The sequence below is a fragment of the Protopterus annectens genome, chromosome 11.part0, assembly GCF_019279795.1.
Source record: "Protopterus annectens isolate FY-2018-M chromosome 11.part0, PAN1.0, whole genome shotgun sequence".
NCBI lineage: Eukaryota > Metazoa > Chordata > Ceratodontiformes > Protopteridae > Protopterus > Protopterus annectens.
The window spans coordinates 379,576,844-379,592,221 of NC_056745.1; the positions used below are offsets into that span (position 1 = coordinate 379,576,844).

The 15,378-nt window shown below is 38.6% G+C and overlaps 1 protein-coding gene across 1 annotated transcript in view; it reads left to right on the forward strand.

The window, feature by feature from the left end:
• CEP290 (centrosomal protein 290) overlaps positions 1-15,378 on the forward strand; it is a 3,346,332-nt gene that overhangs the window by 1,996,621 nt on the left and 1,334,333 nt on the right. The window contains exon 29 of the mRNA XM_044087863.1: positions 2,405-2,516. Within this exon, the coding sequence (XP_043943798.1) occupies positions 2,405-2,516 (112 nt within the window). The remainder of the gene's footprint in view (positions 1-2,404; positions 2,517-15,378) is intronic.

Here is a 15,378-nt window from a genome sequence, read left to right on the forward strand (position 1 = left end):
TTGAAAAGAACTTGATGTCCCTCCAAAACTGATGAAAAGCCAAGACAAAAACTGGTCAGGTAGGCTGCCAAGAGACATACAACAACACTGAAGGAGCTGCAGGAATTTCCGGCAAGTAATGGTTGTATACTACATTTGGCAACAATCTCCTGTATTCTCCATATGTCTGAACTATGGAGTAGGGTTGCAAGACGGAAGCCTTTTTTTACACAGAAAAACATCCAGGCCCGGCTAAAATTTGCAAAACAATACATCACGTCTCCCAAAAGCATGTGGGAAAATGTGTTGTGTTGTGATGAGATCAAGGTTGAACTTTTTGGCCACAATTCCAAAAGGTACGTTTGGCACAAAAACAACACTTCGCATCTCCAAAAGAACACCATCCCCACAGTGAAGCATGGTGGTAGCAGCATCATGCTTTGGAGTTGCTTTTCTTCAGCTGGAACTGGGGCTTTAGTCAAGGTGGAGGGAATTATGATCATTTCCAAATACCAGTCACTTTTGGCTCAAAACCTTCAGGCATCTACTAGAAAGCGAGGAATTTCACCTTTCAACATGACAGTGACTCCAAGCATTCATCCAACTCAACAAAAGAATAGCTTCACCAGAAGAAAATTAAAGTTTTGGAATGGCCCAGCCAGAGCTCAGAGCTAAATCCAATGGAATATTTGTGGGTTGACCTGAAGAGGGCTGTGCACAAGAGATGCCCTCGCAATCTGACAGATTTGGAGAGTTTTTGCAAGAAAGAGTGGGTAAATACTGCCAAGTCAAGATGTACCATGCTGATGGACTCCTACCCAAGAAGACTGAATGCTGTAATTAAATCAAAAGGTGCTTCAACAAAGTATTAGTTAAAGGGTGTGCACACTTATGCAACCAGCGTATTGTACATTTTTTATATGTTTTCCCCTAACAGATTTGTTTATTTTCAATTGAATAGTACAGGTTATAGGTCACATTAAAGGTGGGAAAAGTTTTGAAATGATTTATTGTGGTCTCTTTTTTTATACCGCAAAACCTGGTGTTTTAACATGTGTGTGTACACTTTTTATATCCACTGTACATATATATTCCTGAGGTCACACATTTTGGAAATGAAAGGAATTACTTTCTACAAAATTGTAATTGCATTTTATGAAAATATGCTGAACTAGAGTTGGATTAATATTTTCGCTTTTCTATCATTTATTTTCTGGGGGCTATTCTCAGTTATGTGTTTTATTCTACTAAGCAGGAATCTGTAGACTTACTGTACAATGGAATGTGGTCTCTAGTTCATTTCTCTGGGTGTCAGAGGTTCTCTGTCTGCAGTGGTTCTGCTTATAAGGTACGTATTCCTAAACATGTTCTTTGACAGTGCAGAGACAAAGCATAAAACGTTGTGTTTTCAGTGTGGATCAGGGAAAATACCACAAGATAATGGGACTTCCATTTTTACATCTTGAGAAGACAGCATTACAACCCAATTACCCATATTATTTTTTACTGTAGCTAAAGGATGGATGCTAAGTACCTGTCAGAATGGAATGTGATGAAGTTGCTTAGCACTAATTGTCTTTGTGCGGATTTCTTGACAGGTAAAATATAATACGTATATTGTACAGAATGTCTGACTATGTCCAGGAGTCTTAGGGCAGTTGCATGCTGTATGGAATGCCATGCAGCGTAATACATAACCTCTCTTTGGCTACAGAAATGCCTAGTAGCAGACCTATATCTGTGTCCATTCACCCATTTGTACACATCTCTTTTCAAAGTACAGTATTAGTGTTCTATTAGGCACATGCCAGAGGCTTTTCTTATACTAAAAATGTTATTTTGATAGTGAATAGTAAGTCTGCTCTCATGTTATAGGTCCCTGCCAAACCTTTAATATGGATTTTTTTGGATTTAACACTCTGTAAATTAAGTTGTACATACTAGTACCCTATGTCTTCTGTTCATTGATATCAAGAAATGTTTGTAAATGTTGGTATAGCATTTCAAGATTGCTTAAACTTCTAATGAGGACTTCTGATATTCATGAGTTTAAAAAGTCTGCTGCATGAGTAACACTAAGCTGATTCCAGCTGTTATCAGCTCAGGGCATGTTGTAGTGCCTTTAATAAAACTTTCTGATCTGAAAATATTCATCTGTATCAATAAACACTTTATAAAATTATGTAATCCTGTTGCTCATGAGATGTTTAACCATGATGGATTGGGAGAATGTAGCAGTGATTAATTTATTCTTTAGAAATGATAAATAATAAGTGTGTATGGTTTATTTCTAAGATTGTTCATTTTATATATAAAAGGTTTACATGAACATTTTGTAGATCTTACTATAGTAGGAGACCTGCAAGAGCCAGATTTGACTGGTATTAAAATGTGGCTGTTCTGTGACCAAGTGCATTTTTCCTAGATTAAAAGACATTTCTGATGTTGCTAAAATGCAAGTGACTGCATTAGAGGCACGACAGCAATCGAGAGAGAAGGAAGTAGAGTCCCTCCGACAGCAGGTGTTAGATTATCAGGTAGGACTTCATGTTGCCTTTGTTCATATTGCTGGTATTTATGAATATTTGCATTTTTCAGCCCATGTAGTAGTTTGTATATTTAGAGCTGTCTCCAAGGATCACTATAGCAGTAGTCAAATGAATGGGTTTTCTCTTACCTTTTATAATCTGTTGTTACTCTGTTTTTTCTCCAAGCAGTACATATCTCCAGCTAAGCATGTGGCAGCAGTAGTCTCATGTGACTTCACCCATTGTGTGTGTTACTAGCATCAGCATGTCAAAAAAAAAATATGTTTGTGTCCTCATGTCATATCCACTTACCAATTACGTTGGTGGTGTTGCGGTAGCGTTGTCACCTCACAGTAAGACGCTGTCCGGTTCGATTCTCAGCTAGAGCGTCTTCTGTGTGGAGACATGCGTGAATGGGCATACCTTTGTTGCTGTGCATCAGGGCTGTTAACTCGGCACGTAAAAATCAACTACCAATCATTAGCGGACCGGAGTTCCACTGTGGCGAAAGATACAACAACATTCTTGAAAGTTCAGGACTTTGTTTCTCTTCAGTGTTCTCAGTGTTTTGCAACATTTTGTAGTGAAAGGATTGCATGCAAGTGGAAGACTGGACTTTTCTCTTCATTTATTCTCTGCCACCCGAAGCAGTTGAGTAGAATAGTAATTTAGGTATTCTATATCACAGTGAATTTGTCACTGGTCTCTCAACTTCTGTTTCACAAATTCCATTGATTTCATATTCATCACATTCATGATTCATTTCATGGGCATGAATCTGACAGCTGCATACATCCCTTCACAAAAGAATGTGCGGTGGATTCCTTGAGTAGGTCCTTGGAGGACCACCACAAGTGGACCCTGAACAAACAAGTCTTTAAAACAATAAGGCATCTGTGGGGAACACCACAAGTAGACCTTTTTGCTTTACCAGAAAACCACCAGCTTCCCCTAATCTGCACCATGAGTTCTTCCCCTTTAGGATGGAGGATAGATGTCTTCTATTTCCATTGGTCAGGGAGGTTCCTATATGCCTTCCATCCTCTGCCACTACTTCCCTAAATCCTTCTAAAAGTTCAGAAGGAAGCTCTAAAACTCCTGTTGCTGGCCCCTTTCTGGCTAGAACAACATTGGTTTTCCCCTCCTACTCTATCTGTCAAAGAGAAACTATTGGAAAATACCATTGTAGCCAGATCTGCTCACTCAACAGCAAGATCTTCTCCAGCCAGATCTAGCCTGTCTCAGTTTCACTATGTGGATGATAGCATTCTGATCCCTAAAATCACATCTTCTCTGCAGAGATGGTTCAGATTATACAGGAAGCCAGAAAACATACCACCTGAAAATCATATACATCTGAGTGGAAAAGTTTTTCATTGTGGTGCTTCAAGCACAGCTAGGACACATTCTTAACAGATGCCCCTTCTGTCCTCAACTATCTTTGTGAATTATTACATTCTAGCCTGGTCTTCCCTTCCATTAAAACATGTCCAGGATGGAGGTCAAACTTTTCTTGATTGGAGTCTTGCATCTTCAGCCACCTAGGAAACCTATTTCTGCTCTCTGGGATCTCATCTTTGAGCTGAAAGAAATTACTTTTTCCCTTTCAAGCCAACAGCCTCTGCCACTTTAAAATTCTATACCTGGAAGACTATCCTTCTGCAGGCGTTTACCTCTGCCTGCAGAGTGTCTGAACTTCAGGTTCTTATGGCTATCCCACCCTTTTTCTTTTTCCACATGGATAGGATGACCCTCAAGGCCAATCCATCTTTCATGCCTAAGTTAGTAAAAGAAATGCCCCTCAAGTTAGACTATCCACCTGCCTCCTTTTTCCTAATCCTCATAATAAGTGAGAAAGAAGTCTTGACTCACTAGTCTTTCACAGACAGCTAAGGTTCTACTTGGACAAAACAAAAACTGTCAGAAAAAATGACCAACTTTTTGTTTCATTCGTGGAGTCCATACTGGGCCTACCAGTCTGTAAGCAAACCATTGCATCTTAGATATCGAAGACTATCTCTTTCTGTTACACACAATACATGAAGGAAAGTGGCCTCTTCTGGAGCAAATTATTCTACAAGGGTGTAGATGACAGGTCCATCTTGGAAGTGGCCACCTGGTCTTCTGTGCACACCTTCACCAAGCATTATATGACTGATGCCTTTTCAAGATCCAGGGCTGCCTTTGCTAGGTCTGACTTGTCTTGTCTCCTGGACAGTTCATAATCCCTTTAGCCAAACTCCCTCTTTTCTACATTCTTCAGCTCTGGGAATCACCCATATGTTAAGAATACTGCAACAGTGATTTCAGTCAGGTCACAGTATAGTTGTGTAAGAACTTACCATAGCAGTAGATGCCCATCCGATCACTGTTGCAGTATTCTTTTCTCCCTGCTTCCTCTCCTCTGTTCCTCAGCTCCAGTTTTTCTGTTTCCCTCTGTTGTAAGCTATCACATTTACACTGCTTCTGGGGGAATTTACTTAACTCTTTGAGCTACACCCCTTCTGGCTGAACACATTCCTCTCTCAGCAGTCTTCAGCCAGCTGGCTTGGAGGTAGTCTGAGGTACTGATATGTACGGCCACCTATATACCCTGATGCATACAAGCTGAGGTAATGCATCAGATATATGCCCTTGGGAAAGTAAAGCTCTGGTACCCCGTCCGATCGTCAACTGATGAAAACTCATACATTAAGAATACTGCAACAGGAATCATTAGGACATCTACTTTTATAGTACGTTCTTACACAACTGTCCATGCAGTGGTGAAAAGTCAGCAAGACATTCCTTTTCTTAAAAGCTAATTAAGAATTAGCAGCAGTATTCTAACCTGGCATCCCTGGAACTCTTTCTTCTACTTATAATATCTTCACCCTTTTTTAAACAAGAAACGTCTTTATTGAATTATCACTTATGACATAGGCAATCATACATTTATATCAATGAAAACAATCCATATTGTTATATTTTCAATTGCAAACATTATACATTCTGTATACAGTAATTGTCAGTCAAACAATTACATAGCTCATTCAATTTCTGTCAGCCTTTAAACCCCATATCTCCTCCAAAACATTATTCTGCATGTATTGTTCCCACAGTTAACAATTTTTTCTGTGCAATTTGTTCTACATTTTTCGAAAGATCCCAGTTCCATTTCTTCTAGCTTCTAGTACAGTTGGTTTAGACTTAGATTTCAGTTTTCTAATAATTTCTTTATTGTTAGCCACCAGAGTTAAACTCAGCAAGGCTTTACTATGTCTAGGCAATTCTGATTCTGTATCACAGGTCAAAAAATCCTTTCCTTAGTTACACCAATTTTCATACCCAGTATTTCTGACAGAGTAGCCTGCAGGAAAGATTTAAAGTATGCCAACACATTACACTCCCAAAAAATAAGTTCCCAGTTATCTCTTTCTTCCCCATCACACCCCCAACATTTGAATTCCACCAGAGGAAAATTCTTTGCGGTCTGCTTGGGGGTATAAAAATTGAACTGTAGAGAGCATTGGATTCTAATGGGTTTTTCTTATTAAAACATAATAAAGCATTTTTGGGTTATTTATTTATTTATAGATACACTGTTAAGGTTATTCTGGAAAAAGGCATGTAAAAATATTTATCGATAACTTTAGTATTGATATGAACATTTTGTGGCAGTTTAATATAATTAGATAGTTTCCAGTAGGATATTTTAGAGCAGCTCCTTATTGGCAAATTTAGGTTTTAATTATTACTTAATTATGAGGTAATAATGTTGAATTAGCAGGATGTTATATATATATATATATATATATAAAACAGGAAGTGTATCTGATTTAAACGGATATCTGAAGAAGTCCCAAGTAGGGACAAAAAATGCAGTGATCCTGTTAAGTGTTATATATTTTGCTTTGTGTAATGTTTTTTACCATTATAGTTATTATTTTGTCTGGAACCCTTGGCTGTGTTGAAAGTATTTTCCTGTACACCTCTTCAGTGCCTATTGTTTGGCATATTTGATTACAACGAGCGATCACTTGGAGTTTCAAGGCACTGGTGGCTTCTTTTTTACTATATGGGGTATAAAAATACCTGTGAAAACACTTGCAAGCAAAGAATCTAAATCTTTTAGACTTTTTGCATATTTGGGAGCCATACTTATGTTTTCCCATTTTTTTTGTAAATTACTCTCTTCCCAATCTCTTTACTAACCTCCTCTGCTTGACTCCTATAGTTATCATGCAGTATTTTTATGCCGTACTAATTATCCCTTTTTAACAGCGGCTTTTGTTGTAGAGTCTACTAAAAACTCAACTAGTGCTGGCATTTGACCTAGGATCCCCCATTCCTTTCTCATTGTCTATACTCTGATATCAAACCTTGATAGGGAAGGCATATTCTAGCCTGCAGTCCAAATGAATTCTTGCCTCTTACCATTGTACTACATTTCTCTCTCTGAATATTTGCTCCCAATACATTATAGGTTCATAGGTTGGTACTAGGCTATCAGTCCTAGGGCCTATACAAGCCTAACCATAACAATTCCCTGGCTATTTCTTCCCACAATATTTACTTCCCTGGACCCTTGTCTCGCAGGGCAACTGACATGATCCCTGGGGTGAATTTCCTATCTCCCATCCAATTGTCAAGGTTCCTTTTGAAGAGGGCCAAAGAGGCGCTCTGCTTGACATATATGGGCAGTCTATTCCAGAGTCTGGGGAGTCTCTGGGTCAGGAACCTATCCCTCCAGCATGTTTTGTTCATTGTGATGACAAGGTTTATACCCCTGGAGCATGTGTCTTTGAGGGATTGGGATTTCTTTAAGTGTAGCATGTCCAACAGCTCTGGGTTTGACATGGCCTTGTATGTTAAGCAGGGATCGCCTCTGAGTAGACGGTATGCGACAGAGTATAGATGGAGATTTTTTAGACGGTCAGCATAGGGCATCTGCTTTAGGCCTGTGATTCTTTTAGTGAGGTATTTCTGCAACCTTTCCAGTTGTTGCAGATGCCTTGAGAGGTACATACCAACCGGGGTGTTGTATTTTATAATGGGTCTAATGAGGGATGAGTACAGTGGATCAATGACCTCCTTTTTTCTGGATGAAAAGCGCTTAGTGATGAGGTGTGCCACATAGAAGGATTACCTGACTGTTGTGGCGGTGTAGTTATCGAAGGTGAGACCACTGTCCACCTGTGTCCCTAAGTCTCTTTCAGTGTTTAGTGTACTGCCACCTATGCGGTAATTCACGGGTACATGTTTTCTCCCAAAGGGGATAACTATACATTTCTTGGCATTGAGCTTGAGTTCATGGCTCTGGCACCAAGCATCTGTTTCTGTAAGGCCCTTTTGTAGAATATCCACAACATTTGGGGATTCAGTAATGGCTCCCAGTTTGTAGTCATCTGCGAACTTTGTTAGCCAAAGTCCCTTAGTGTTGTCCTGTACTTCAGTGAAGTAGATGCCAAACAAGAGCGGTCCCAGGACTTAACCTTGAGGTAATCCACTTGTCACTTGTCTGGAGCTGGATTTGCAGTCGGCTACTTTTACAGTGTGAGTTCTGTCAGTAAGCCAGTTGTCAACCCATTGAGTGATGTAAGGATTAATGCCCAGCTTAGTAAGTTTATCTATGAGTCCAGAGTGGGGAATGGTGTCAAAGGCCTTGGCGAGGTCCAGATGGGCTGTGTGGACCACCTTACCCTCATCTACAGCTCTGGAGACTGATTTGAAGAAGTCATTCAGGTTCAGGAGACAAGATCGGCCCTTCATGAACCCAAACATCAGTATATTTAATGCCATTTGGAGGAGGCATCTTGGTTCTATTTGGCTTAAGAATCTCTATAAATCAGGTAATCCCAAACTGCCTTATTCTGTTGGAAGGATCAGGCAATCATATGTTTATGTAAATGAAAATAAACCATATTGACATAGTCCCAGTTGCAAGTATTTTACATCACAGACTGTATTGACATAACTTTAGTTACAAACATTATGCATCATTTATAATCTACCAATCATTGTCAAACATTGCATATCTCATTCAAATCCTGCCTTCTTTTAAACCTCATTCCACCCCCTGTATGTGTTGTTACCACAGTTCCCATTTTTCCTGTGTAATTTGCTTCTATCCTTTTCTAAAGATTCCAATTCCAGTTGTTTTATCTCTGTTACTATATTTACTACTTCTAGTACACTTTGATTTCCATTTTCTACTAATTACTTTTTTTGGCAGTGACCATAGTTAGACTCAGCAAGGCCTTACTATGTCTAGGCAATTCCAATTCTGTATCCTAGACCAGAAAAATAATTCCCTTAGTTACACCAATTTGCTCACCCAATATCTCTGACATCTGGTTTTATCAAGTGTCGCTTTCGTGTTGGTGCACGAATAAATGAGTCTTCGTGGGTTCTGTTTAAGCAATTTTATTCTATACAAACAGATTACTATAAAGCTTATTTGACTATGACTAAGTAACATATACAAACTAACTGCTGTGATCATACATGCTTTCACACTGGCTGCTTCTTCAAAATGGCACTAAGGATTGCACTTGTCTGGAATTTATATGTGCATGCACAGCCTTGCGTGCTTCTTAAAGACATAGTGCACACGTTGCACTGTGATCTACATCCTCCCTCTTTGAGAAACAGATTGTGCAGTTTGTCATGAGATATTTAGCATGCAGAAATCACAAATAATCAAGAGACATGTATTATACAATACTAAGTACACATCTATATACAATCAAGTCCACATTGCTATGTATTTCACACTAGGCTTAGAAACCCATCCATATCATGTGACATAAAATTGGGAATCAGTTTTAACAACTGGAATAGTCTCAGCAAAATGGCTGGCCTATGAAATGTTCAAATTACTCTCTGGGACAGAATCAGACTTTTGAACACACACTGGTCTGGAAATAATGTCTGACTCAGTCTTTGATTTAGAGTCTGCATTACACACATACAATGTTGTGATTGCAGTGGTGATGATTCTAGTACAAGAAGATGTCTGCAATTCCTCCTATACTCTACATTCTCGGAGCTTAGCCAATAATATCTTGACTTGGCACAGATGTCTGTTATCTGTCCTCTTCGAGCAAAACCTTTCATTGTCTGGATTCATACGGTCTCTCCTTCCCTCAACGAATGAAGTAATCTGCTCGATCTATCATAACTAGATTTTTGGGTATTACGCTTCTTCAAAATTTGAGCCTTGATGGTTTTATTGTTGTTAGAGTTAGGCTTCAACAAACTTGATGAAATATGTAGCATAGTTCTAATTTGTCTAGAAAGTAGTTTTTGAGCAGGTGAGCCAAGAATATCGTCACAATACATGTTTCTGAGATTAAGTAAATTCAAGAATACATTCTTTGACTTCTCAAGTAATTGCTTTGCACTTTGTAGTGCACGTTCAGCTAGACCATTGGAATAAGGATATTCAGGACAAATTTCTGGCTAGTAAATTGAGTATCATTGTCAGAAATTACGTTTCTGAGGACTACCATGAACAGAAAATGATGTTTAAGCTTAGTAATAACAGCTGTTGAGGTTAAGTTTGGTAGCAGATCAATCTCAAACCAGTTCCAGTAAAAGTCTACCAAAACCAAATAGTGTTGGTTATTCCATTCAAAGATATCAGTTGCAACAGTAGACCAAGGTAGTTCAGGTATTGGATTTAGCGGAAGTGGTTCTTTTTGCAAATGTGCTGAGGTACTATTATATACCAAACAAGAAGAAAGACCACTATCAATGTCTTTTGATAATGAAGGCCAAAATACTAGTTCTCTTGCCCTTCTCTTAGTGGATAATAAACATGGGTGGCCACAATGCAATATCTGAATATATTCATGCTGTAATGAAGCAGGAACAACAATTTAAGGACCTTTGAAAGTAATACCATCTTCCATCAACAATTCATCCTTTTAGGGGAAAATATGATTGCACCTCAGGTGATACACTAGATTGTTTTGACGACCATCCAGCATTGATGTAGTGATTGAGCTTTTGTGAAATTTGATCAGTCATAGTATGATCTTTCAACTCATCAAGTCTAGTGGTGGATAAATTATGCACTGACATTACATCAAAATCAAAAGTTTCAGCATCAAGCAGTTGTGTTGTACTTCTAGGTGATTTGGATAAAGTATCAGCCAGATAAAGCAATTTACCTTTAGTGTAGACCACTTTGAAGTTGTACTTTTGCAATTTGGGCATCACTGTTTGAATCTCGCTGGCACAGAATGCATAAGTTTCTTTATAATAGTAACTAGAGGCTGATGGTTAGTTTCAATTTGAATAACTCGATCATAAATATAATCGTGAAACATGGAATATGCAAAAACTATTGCTAGAATCTCTTTCTCAATTTGAGCATAATGCATCTCAGTGTAAGTGTCCTAGATGCAGAGGCTACTGGTCTACCCTCTTGTAGAATAACTGCACCAAGACCAAAATTAAAAGCATCACAGGATAGGACAACTGTTTTATTCATGTCATAGTACCTTAACGTGGGGGGGTTGTAATTTTCTGTTTAAGGTCATCAAATACCTTCTGATGATGATGTAACCATGACCATACAACATTTTTTCATGTTAGCACTTTTAACGGTACTGTCAACTCACTGAAATCTGGTATAAACTTGTCCAAATAGTTGACCATGCCCAGAAAATGATGTAAACTTTGCACATTATCTGGTGCTGACATCTCTAAAATAGCTGTTTGTTTGGTTGGGTCAGGTTTTAAGCCTGTACTTGTAAACAAATGTCCTACGTAGGTTACTTCTGGAAGTCTGAATTTGCACTTCAGAGAATTGAGCTTCAAATTTACTTCATGTGCTCTGTCTAGAACTTTCTTGAGGTTTCTGTCATGCTCTGCTTCGCCACTGCTTCCAACTAGTAGATCGGCCACTATTATGGCACATGGATAACCTGAAAAAATTTGTTCCATTGCACGCTAAAAAACTTCACTTGCAGAATTTATTCCAAATGGCATCCTTAGAAATCTGTACCTGTCATACGGGGTATTAAATCTAGTTAGAAGTGAGGATTTGTGATCAAACATCACTTGCTAAAATGAACTCTTTGCATCCAAAACAGAAAATACAGTGGCATTTGGTATTAGAGCTGCAACCTCCTCTACTGTGTGCATTGGATGATATGGCCTCTTTAATGCTTTGTTCAAATTTCTAGGGTCAGTGCATATGTGGATTTCATCCGAGCCTTCCTTGTGAGCAGCTACCATGGATGACACCCATTCATTTGGTTCTGTGACTGGACAAATCAAACCTTGCTGCACCATCTTGTCCAACTGGGCTTTGACTTTATCTTGCTTAGCTATTGGAACTCTTCTTGCTTGTCTGACCACAGGAATGACCTCAAGGTATAATTTTATAGAATACACAACTGGAAGATTGCTCAACTTTTCATCGAAAACATCAGCATACTCTGAGAAAATGTCTTCTGCAAAACTTGAACTTGGAACTCCATTCACATAATGAACTTCTTTAGCAAAAAAAAAAGCAGATTCATTCTCAAACTAGCTTTGAGACCTAGTAAAGATTGTACAGGTCATCGGACTATATAGAATAATACGTTGTAACAGTTCTTGGCCAAATAACATGGAAGTATTACTGAACCTTCAGTCTGAATTTCTTCACCTCCATACACAACAAGTCTCGCATTGCTGGTTACATTGAGTTGTTCGTTGGTTCTTACTTTTGCAAATGTATCTACTGATATAACATTGCACTTTGATCTCTGTGGATTTCCCATTAATCCGAGCTGTGCAAAACACTTCACTCCTTGTCAGTAAGTTTACTGTGTCAACTCTTTTTCCCAGCACTGATATACCATCTACGTAGAAAGCTGATTGTTTTGGCTCTACTTGATCAACTTGTTTTCTTGTACAACCTTTCTTTACAACTGTGTCAGGCTTACTTGATTTGCAAAACTTTTGAAAGTGGTTCCATTTCTTACACTTATGGCACTGCAGACCATGTGCTAAACATTTCTCTGTTAGATTCATGGTTTGCACCACAGTTGCGATAGTTAACAGTAAAGCTAGACTTGGGTTTTGCTTACTCATGCTCGTATGGCACTGAGATGGTGGTAGAGCTTGCACTTCTCCTAGATCTTTCTGGAAAACTCAGCACCTTCTTGGAATTCCTGTGGTTGCTCTGTGCTTAGGCCTGTTTCTGCTTGCCACATATTGAATACTGTCTACATTTGCTGTGGAGCTTACTGAAACCATGCTTTTGTCACTTGTAAGCATGTTCTTGTGCCTTTCTGTCACCTCATGGATCTGATAAATCTCTATTGCTTTGCTTAATGTCAAACCACTGTCAAGAATCAAAATCTTCCTCACTGTAGCACTATTAATACCACATGCAAGTCTGTCCTTTATCACCTCATCTTTCAAGTCACCAAACTGACACGTCTTGACCTTGTTCCTCAAGTCAGTTATATAAGCTGCAAATGTTTCCACTGGCTTTTGATTTCTTGTGTAAAACAAATGCCTCTGTAATGTAATGTTCATCTGGGGGTTGCACATTTCCCTGAACTTATGCTTTAAACACTCTGCGTTTTCTCTGGATTCAGCTTGCACAAGAATGCGTCAGTCTGCACCTTCACCTTCATACACTTCTAGTGCATATACAAATGATCACTCTCTTTCTATAGCTTCACATCATGCTAGATTTAGCAAAATTAATGCCCTTCTGCATGCTTCTCTATCTGCATAAGCTGCCTGTATAAAAATGTCATACTCTCTTCAAATATTCTCCATTTCTCTGCAATATTCTGGTCAAACACAAGTGCTTGTGGTTTTCGAAATCCATCTGCCGTATTAACACATACCTGCAAAGAGTCTTGCAAATACATACAAATACACACACACACACACACACACACACACACACACACACACACATATGTGCATAAGTAATTGGCATGAACACTCCATTTGATTAATGCTCTTGTGCTTTACAACTGCACTTTCTTTCTTTGTGCTCATCGGTATTGTGCAAGTGAATAACCACATAGTGCTTTCATTTAACTGACTTTGCAAAATAAACCTCTTGGGCTTCTTGATGCTTTACTGCACTTTGCGAAATACTTTTTCAAATTTCTTAATGCTTCACTGTGCTTTACGAAATAGCTTTTTAAGTTTCTCGATGCTTTATTGTATTTTGCAAAATAACTTTTTAGCTTTCTCGATGCTTTACAAAACTCAGCAGAATAGCTTTTCAACTTATTTACTGCTTTACGGAGCGTAACAGAATACTTTCTAGGACTTTGCGATGCTTTTATGAAATTTTTGATAAGTAAAGGCAAAAATGCCAAAATTATCGGCTTTCAGAATTGGTAAAGGCAAAAATGCTAAAATAGTTGCTTGGAAATTTATCGATACAGGCAGGCATGGAACAGTCATGTATTATCATTTATTAAAGTCATCGCTTTAAAAAACATTAAAAAACTTTGCAATGCAACTGAGCAATTCATGAGCACTGAAATACTCTTGTAATCTTTTGTAAGAAACACCTTTCTTTAATATAAGAAACTTGTTAAGCAATTGCACAATGCGAATAATCAGATTTTGGTTGCCCAAATTCAATGTCTTTTGCGGTATGTGCACTTTGTAAATGACTAGATGCAATACACTGAAATGTTCCCAAAATGGCTGCACTTTGCCAGGCAACTCTTTACAGTACAAGAAGTACTCTGTAGTGGCAGCACTTTGCAAACAGCCACACCCAGAACAAGAACCTTTCTTCAAACAACCATGCTTCAATTGAATTACACGAGATAGTTGGACTTTACACACAGTGAACTCTTTGAAATACATGCACAGTAATAAGCGCACACTGTAAGCACTTTTACATACACTGAGATACTTGCAATCACTTTAGCTACTTTTTTGTTATCAAACAAAGTCTTAGTTATGCCCAAACACAGCACATTGTCCAACACAGCAGTCATCTTGCTTTATTTTTTTATCTACTGTGCCCCCTTTCTTTCTTATTATTATTCTTTGTACTCGTTTAAACCCTGTTCCTTTTTTTTTTATGCCCAGCGTACTTTCTTTGTTCTCATTTTTCTCTAAACATGCCCAGTTATGCCTTAAGCACACACTTTCTGCCTTAAACATGCTAGTTTTATACTTTAACATGCTTGCTTTGTCTTTAAACACATTTGTTTCATCAACCACTTTTATCTTAAACATTGTCTTTAGTTAATAAACTTTTTGAGCTTTTTGCTTGCCTGATAATGCGGTTTATGCCCTTGTAATGCATTTTCTTGCCTCTTTGCATCAAGTAAATAATTTGTGTTGCTTCTCATTGCCTTTAATTCCTTCTGGTTATGTTTGCATTGTTTTCTCTTGGTTTTACCTTTGCTTTCGCCTTCACACCTCATGGCTCCAAATGTTTTGTTTTTTTCCATCCCAGTTCTGACACCATTTCACTTTCGTTTTGGTACACGAATAAATGAGTCTTCATGGGTTCTGATGTTCATTGTGTTTCACTGTTGCAGTCATTACAATTGGGTTATCCTGCTGGCAGGCTACCCGCAGTCGGCCTGAATTCCAAAGTCTAGGTCTGGCGTCGGTTGCTGTCGCCTCCTCCCTGACGTCAGTGCACCAGGAGTATAAAAGATGCAGCCTACGCCATTTTCTTCAGTCTTTGTTGCCACACGGTGCCCGAAGCAAAAGCAGTTTGCAAGTGCCGGTCGGCCGACTCCTGAGATTTTCATGTTCGAATTTCAGATCCGAAGTCTTCATTAACCTCGTTGGTGAAACTTTTTTCTTGCTCCAGACCGATGTCAGAAAAAGTTAATAATTGTATTTCTTGTGGGAAGCAAATACTTCATAAGGACTTTCATTCCTACTG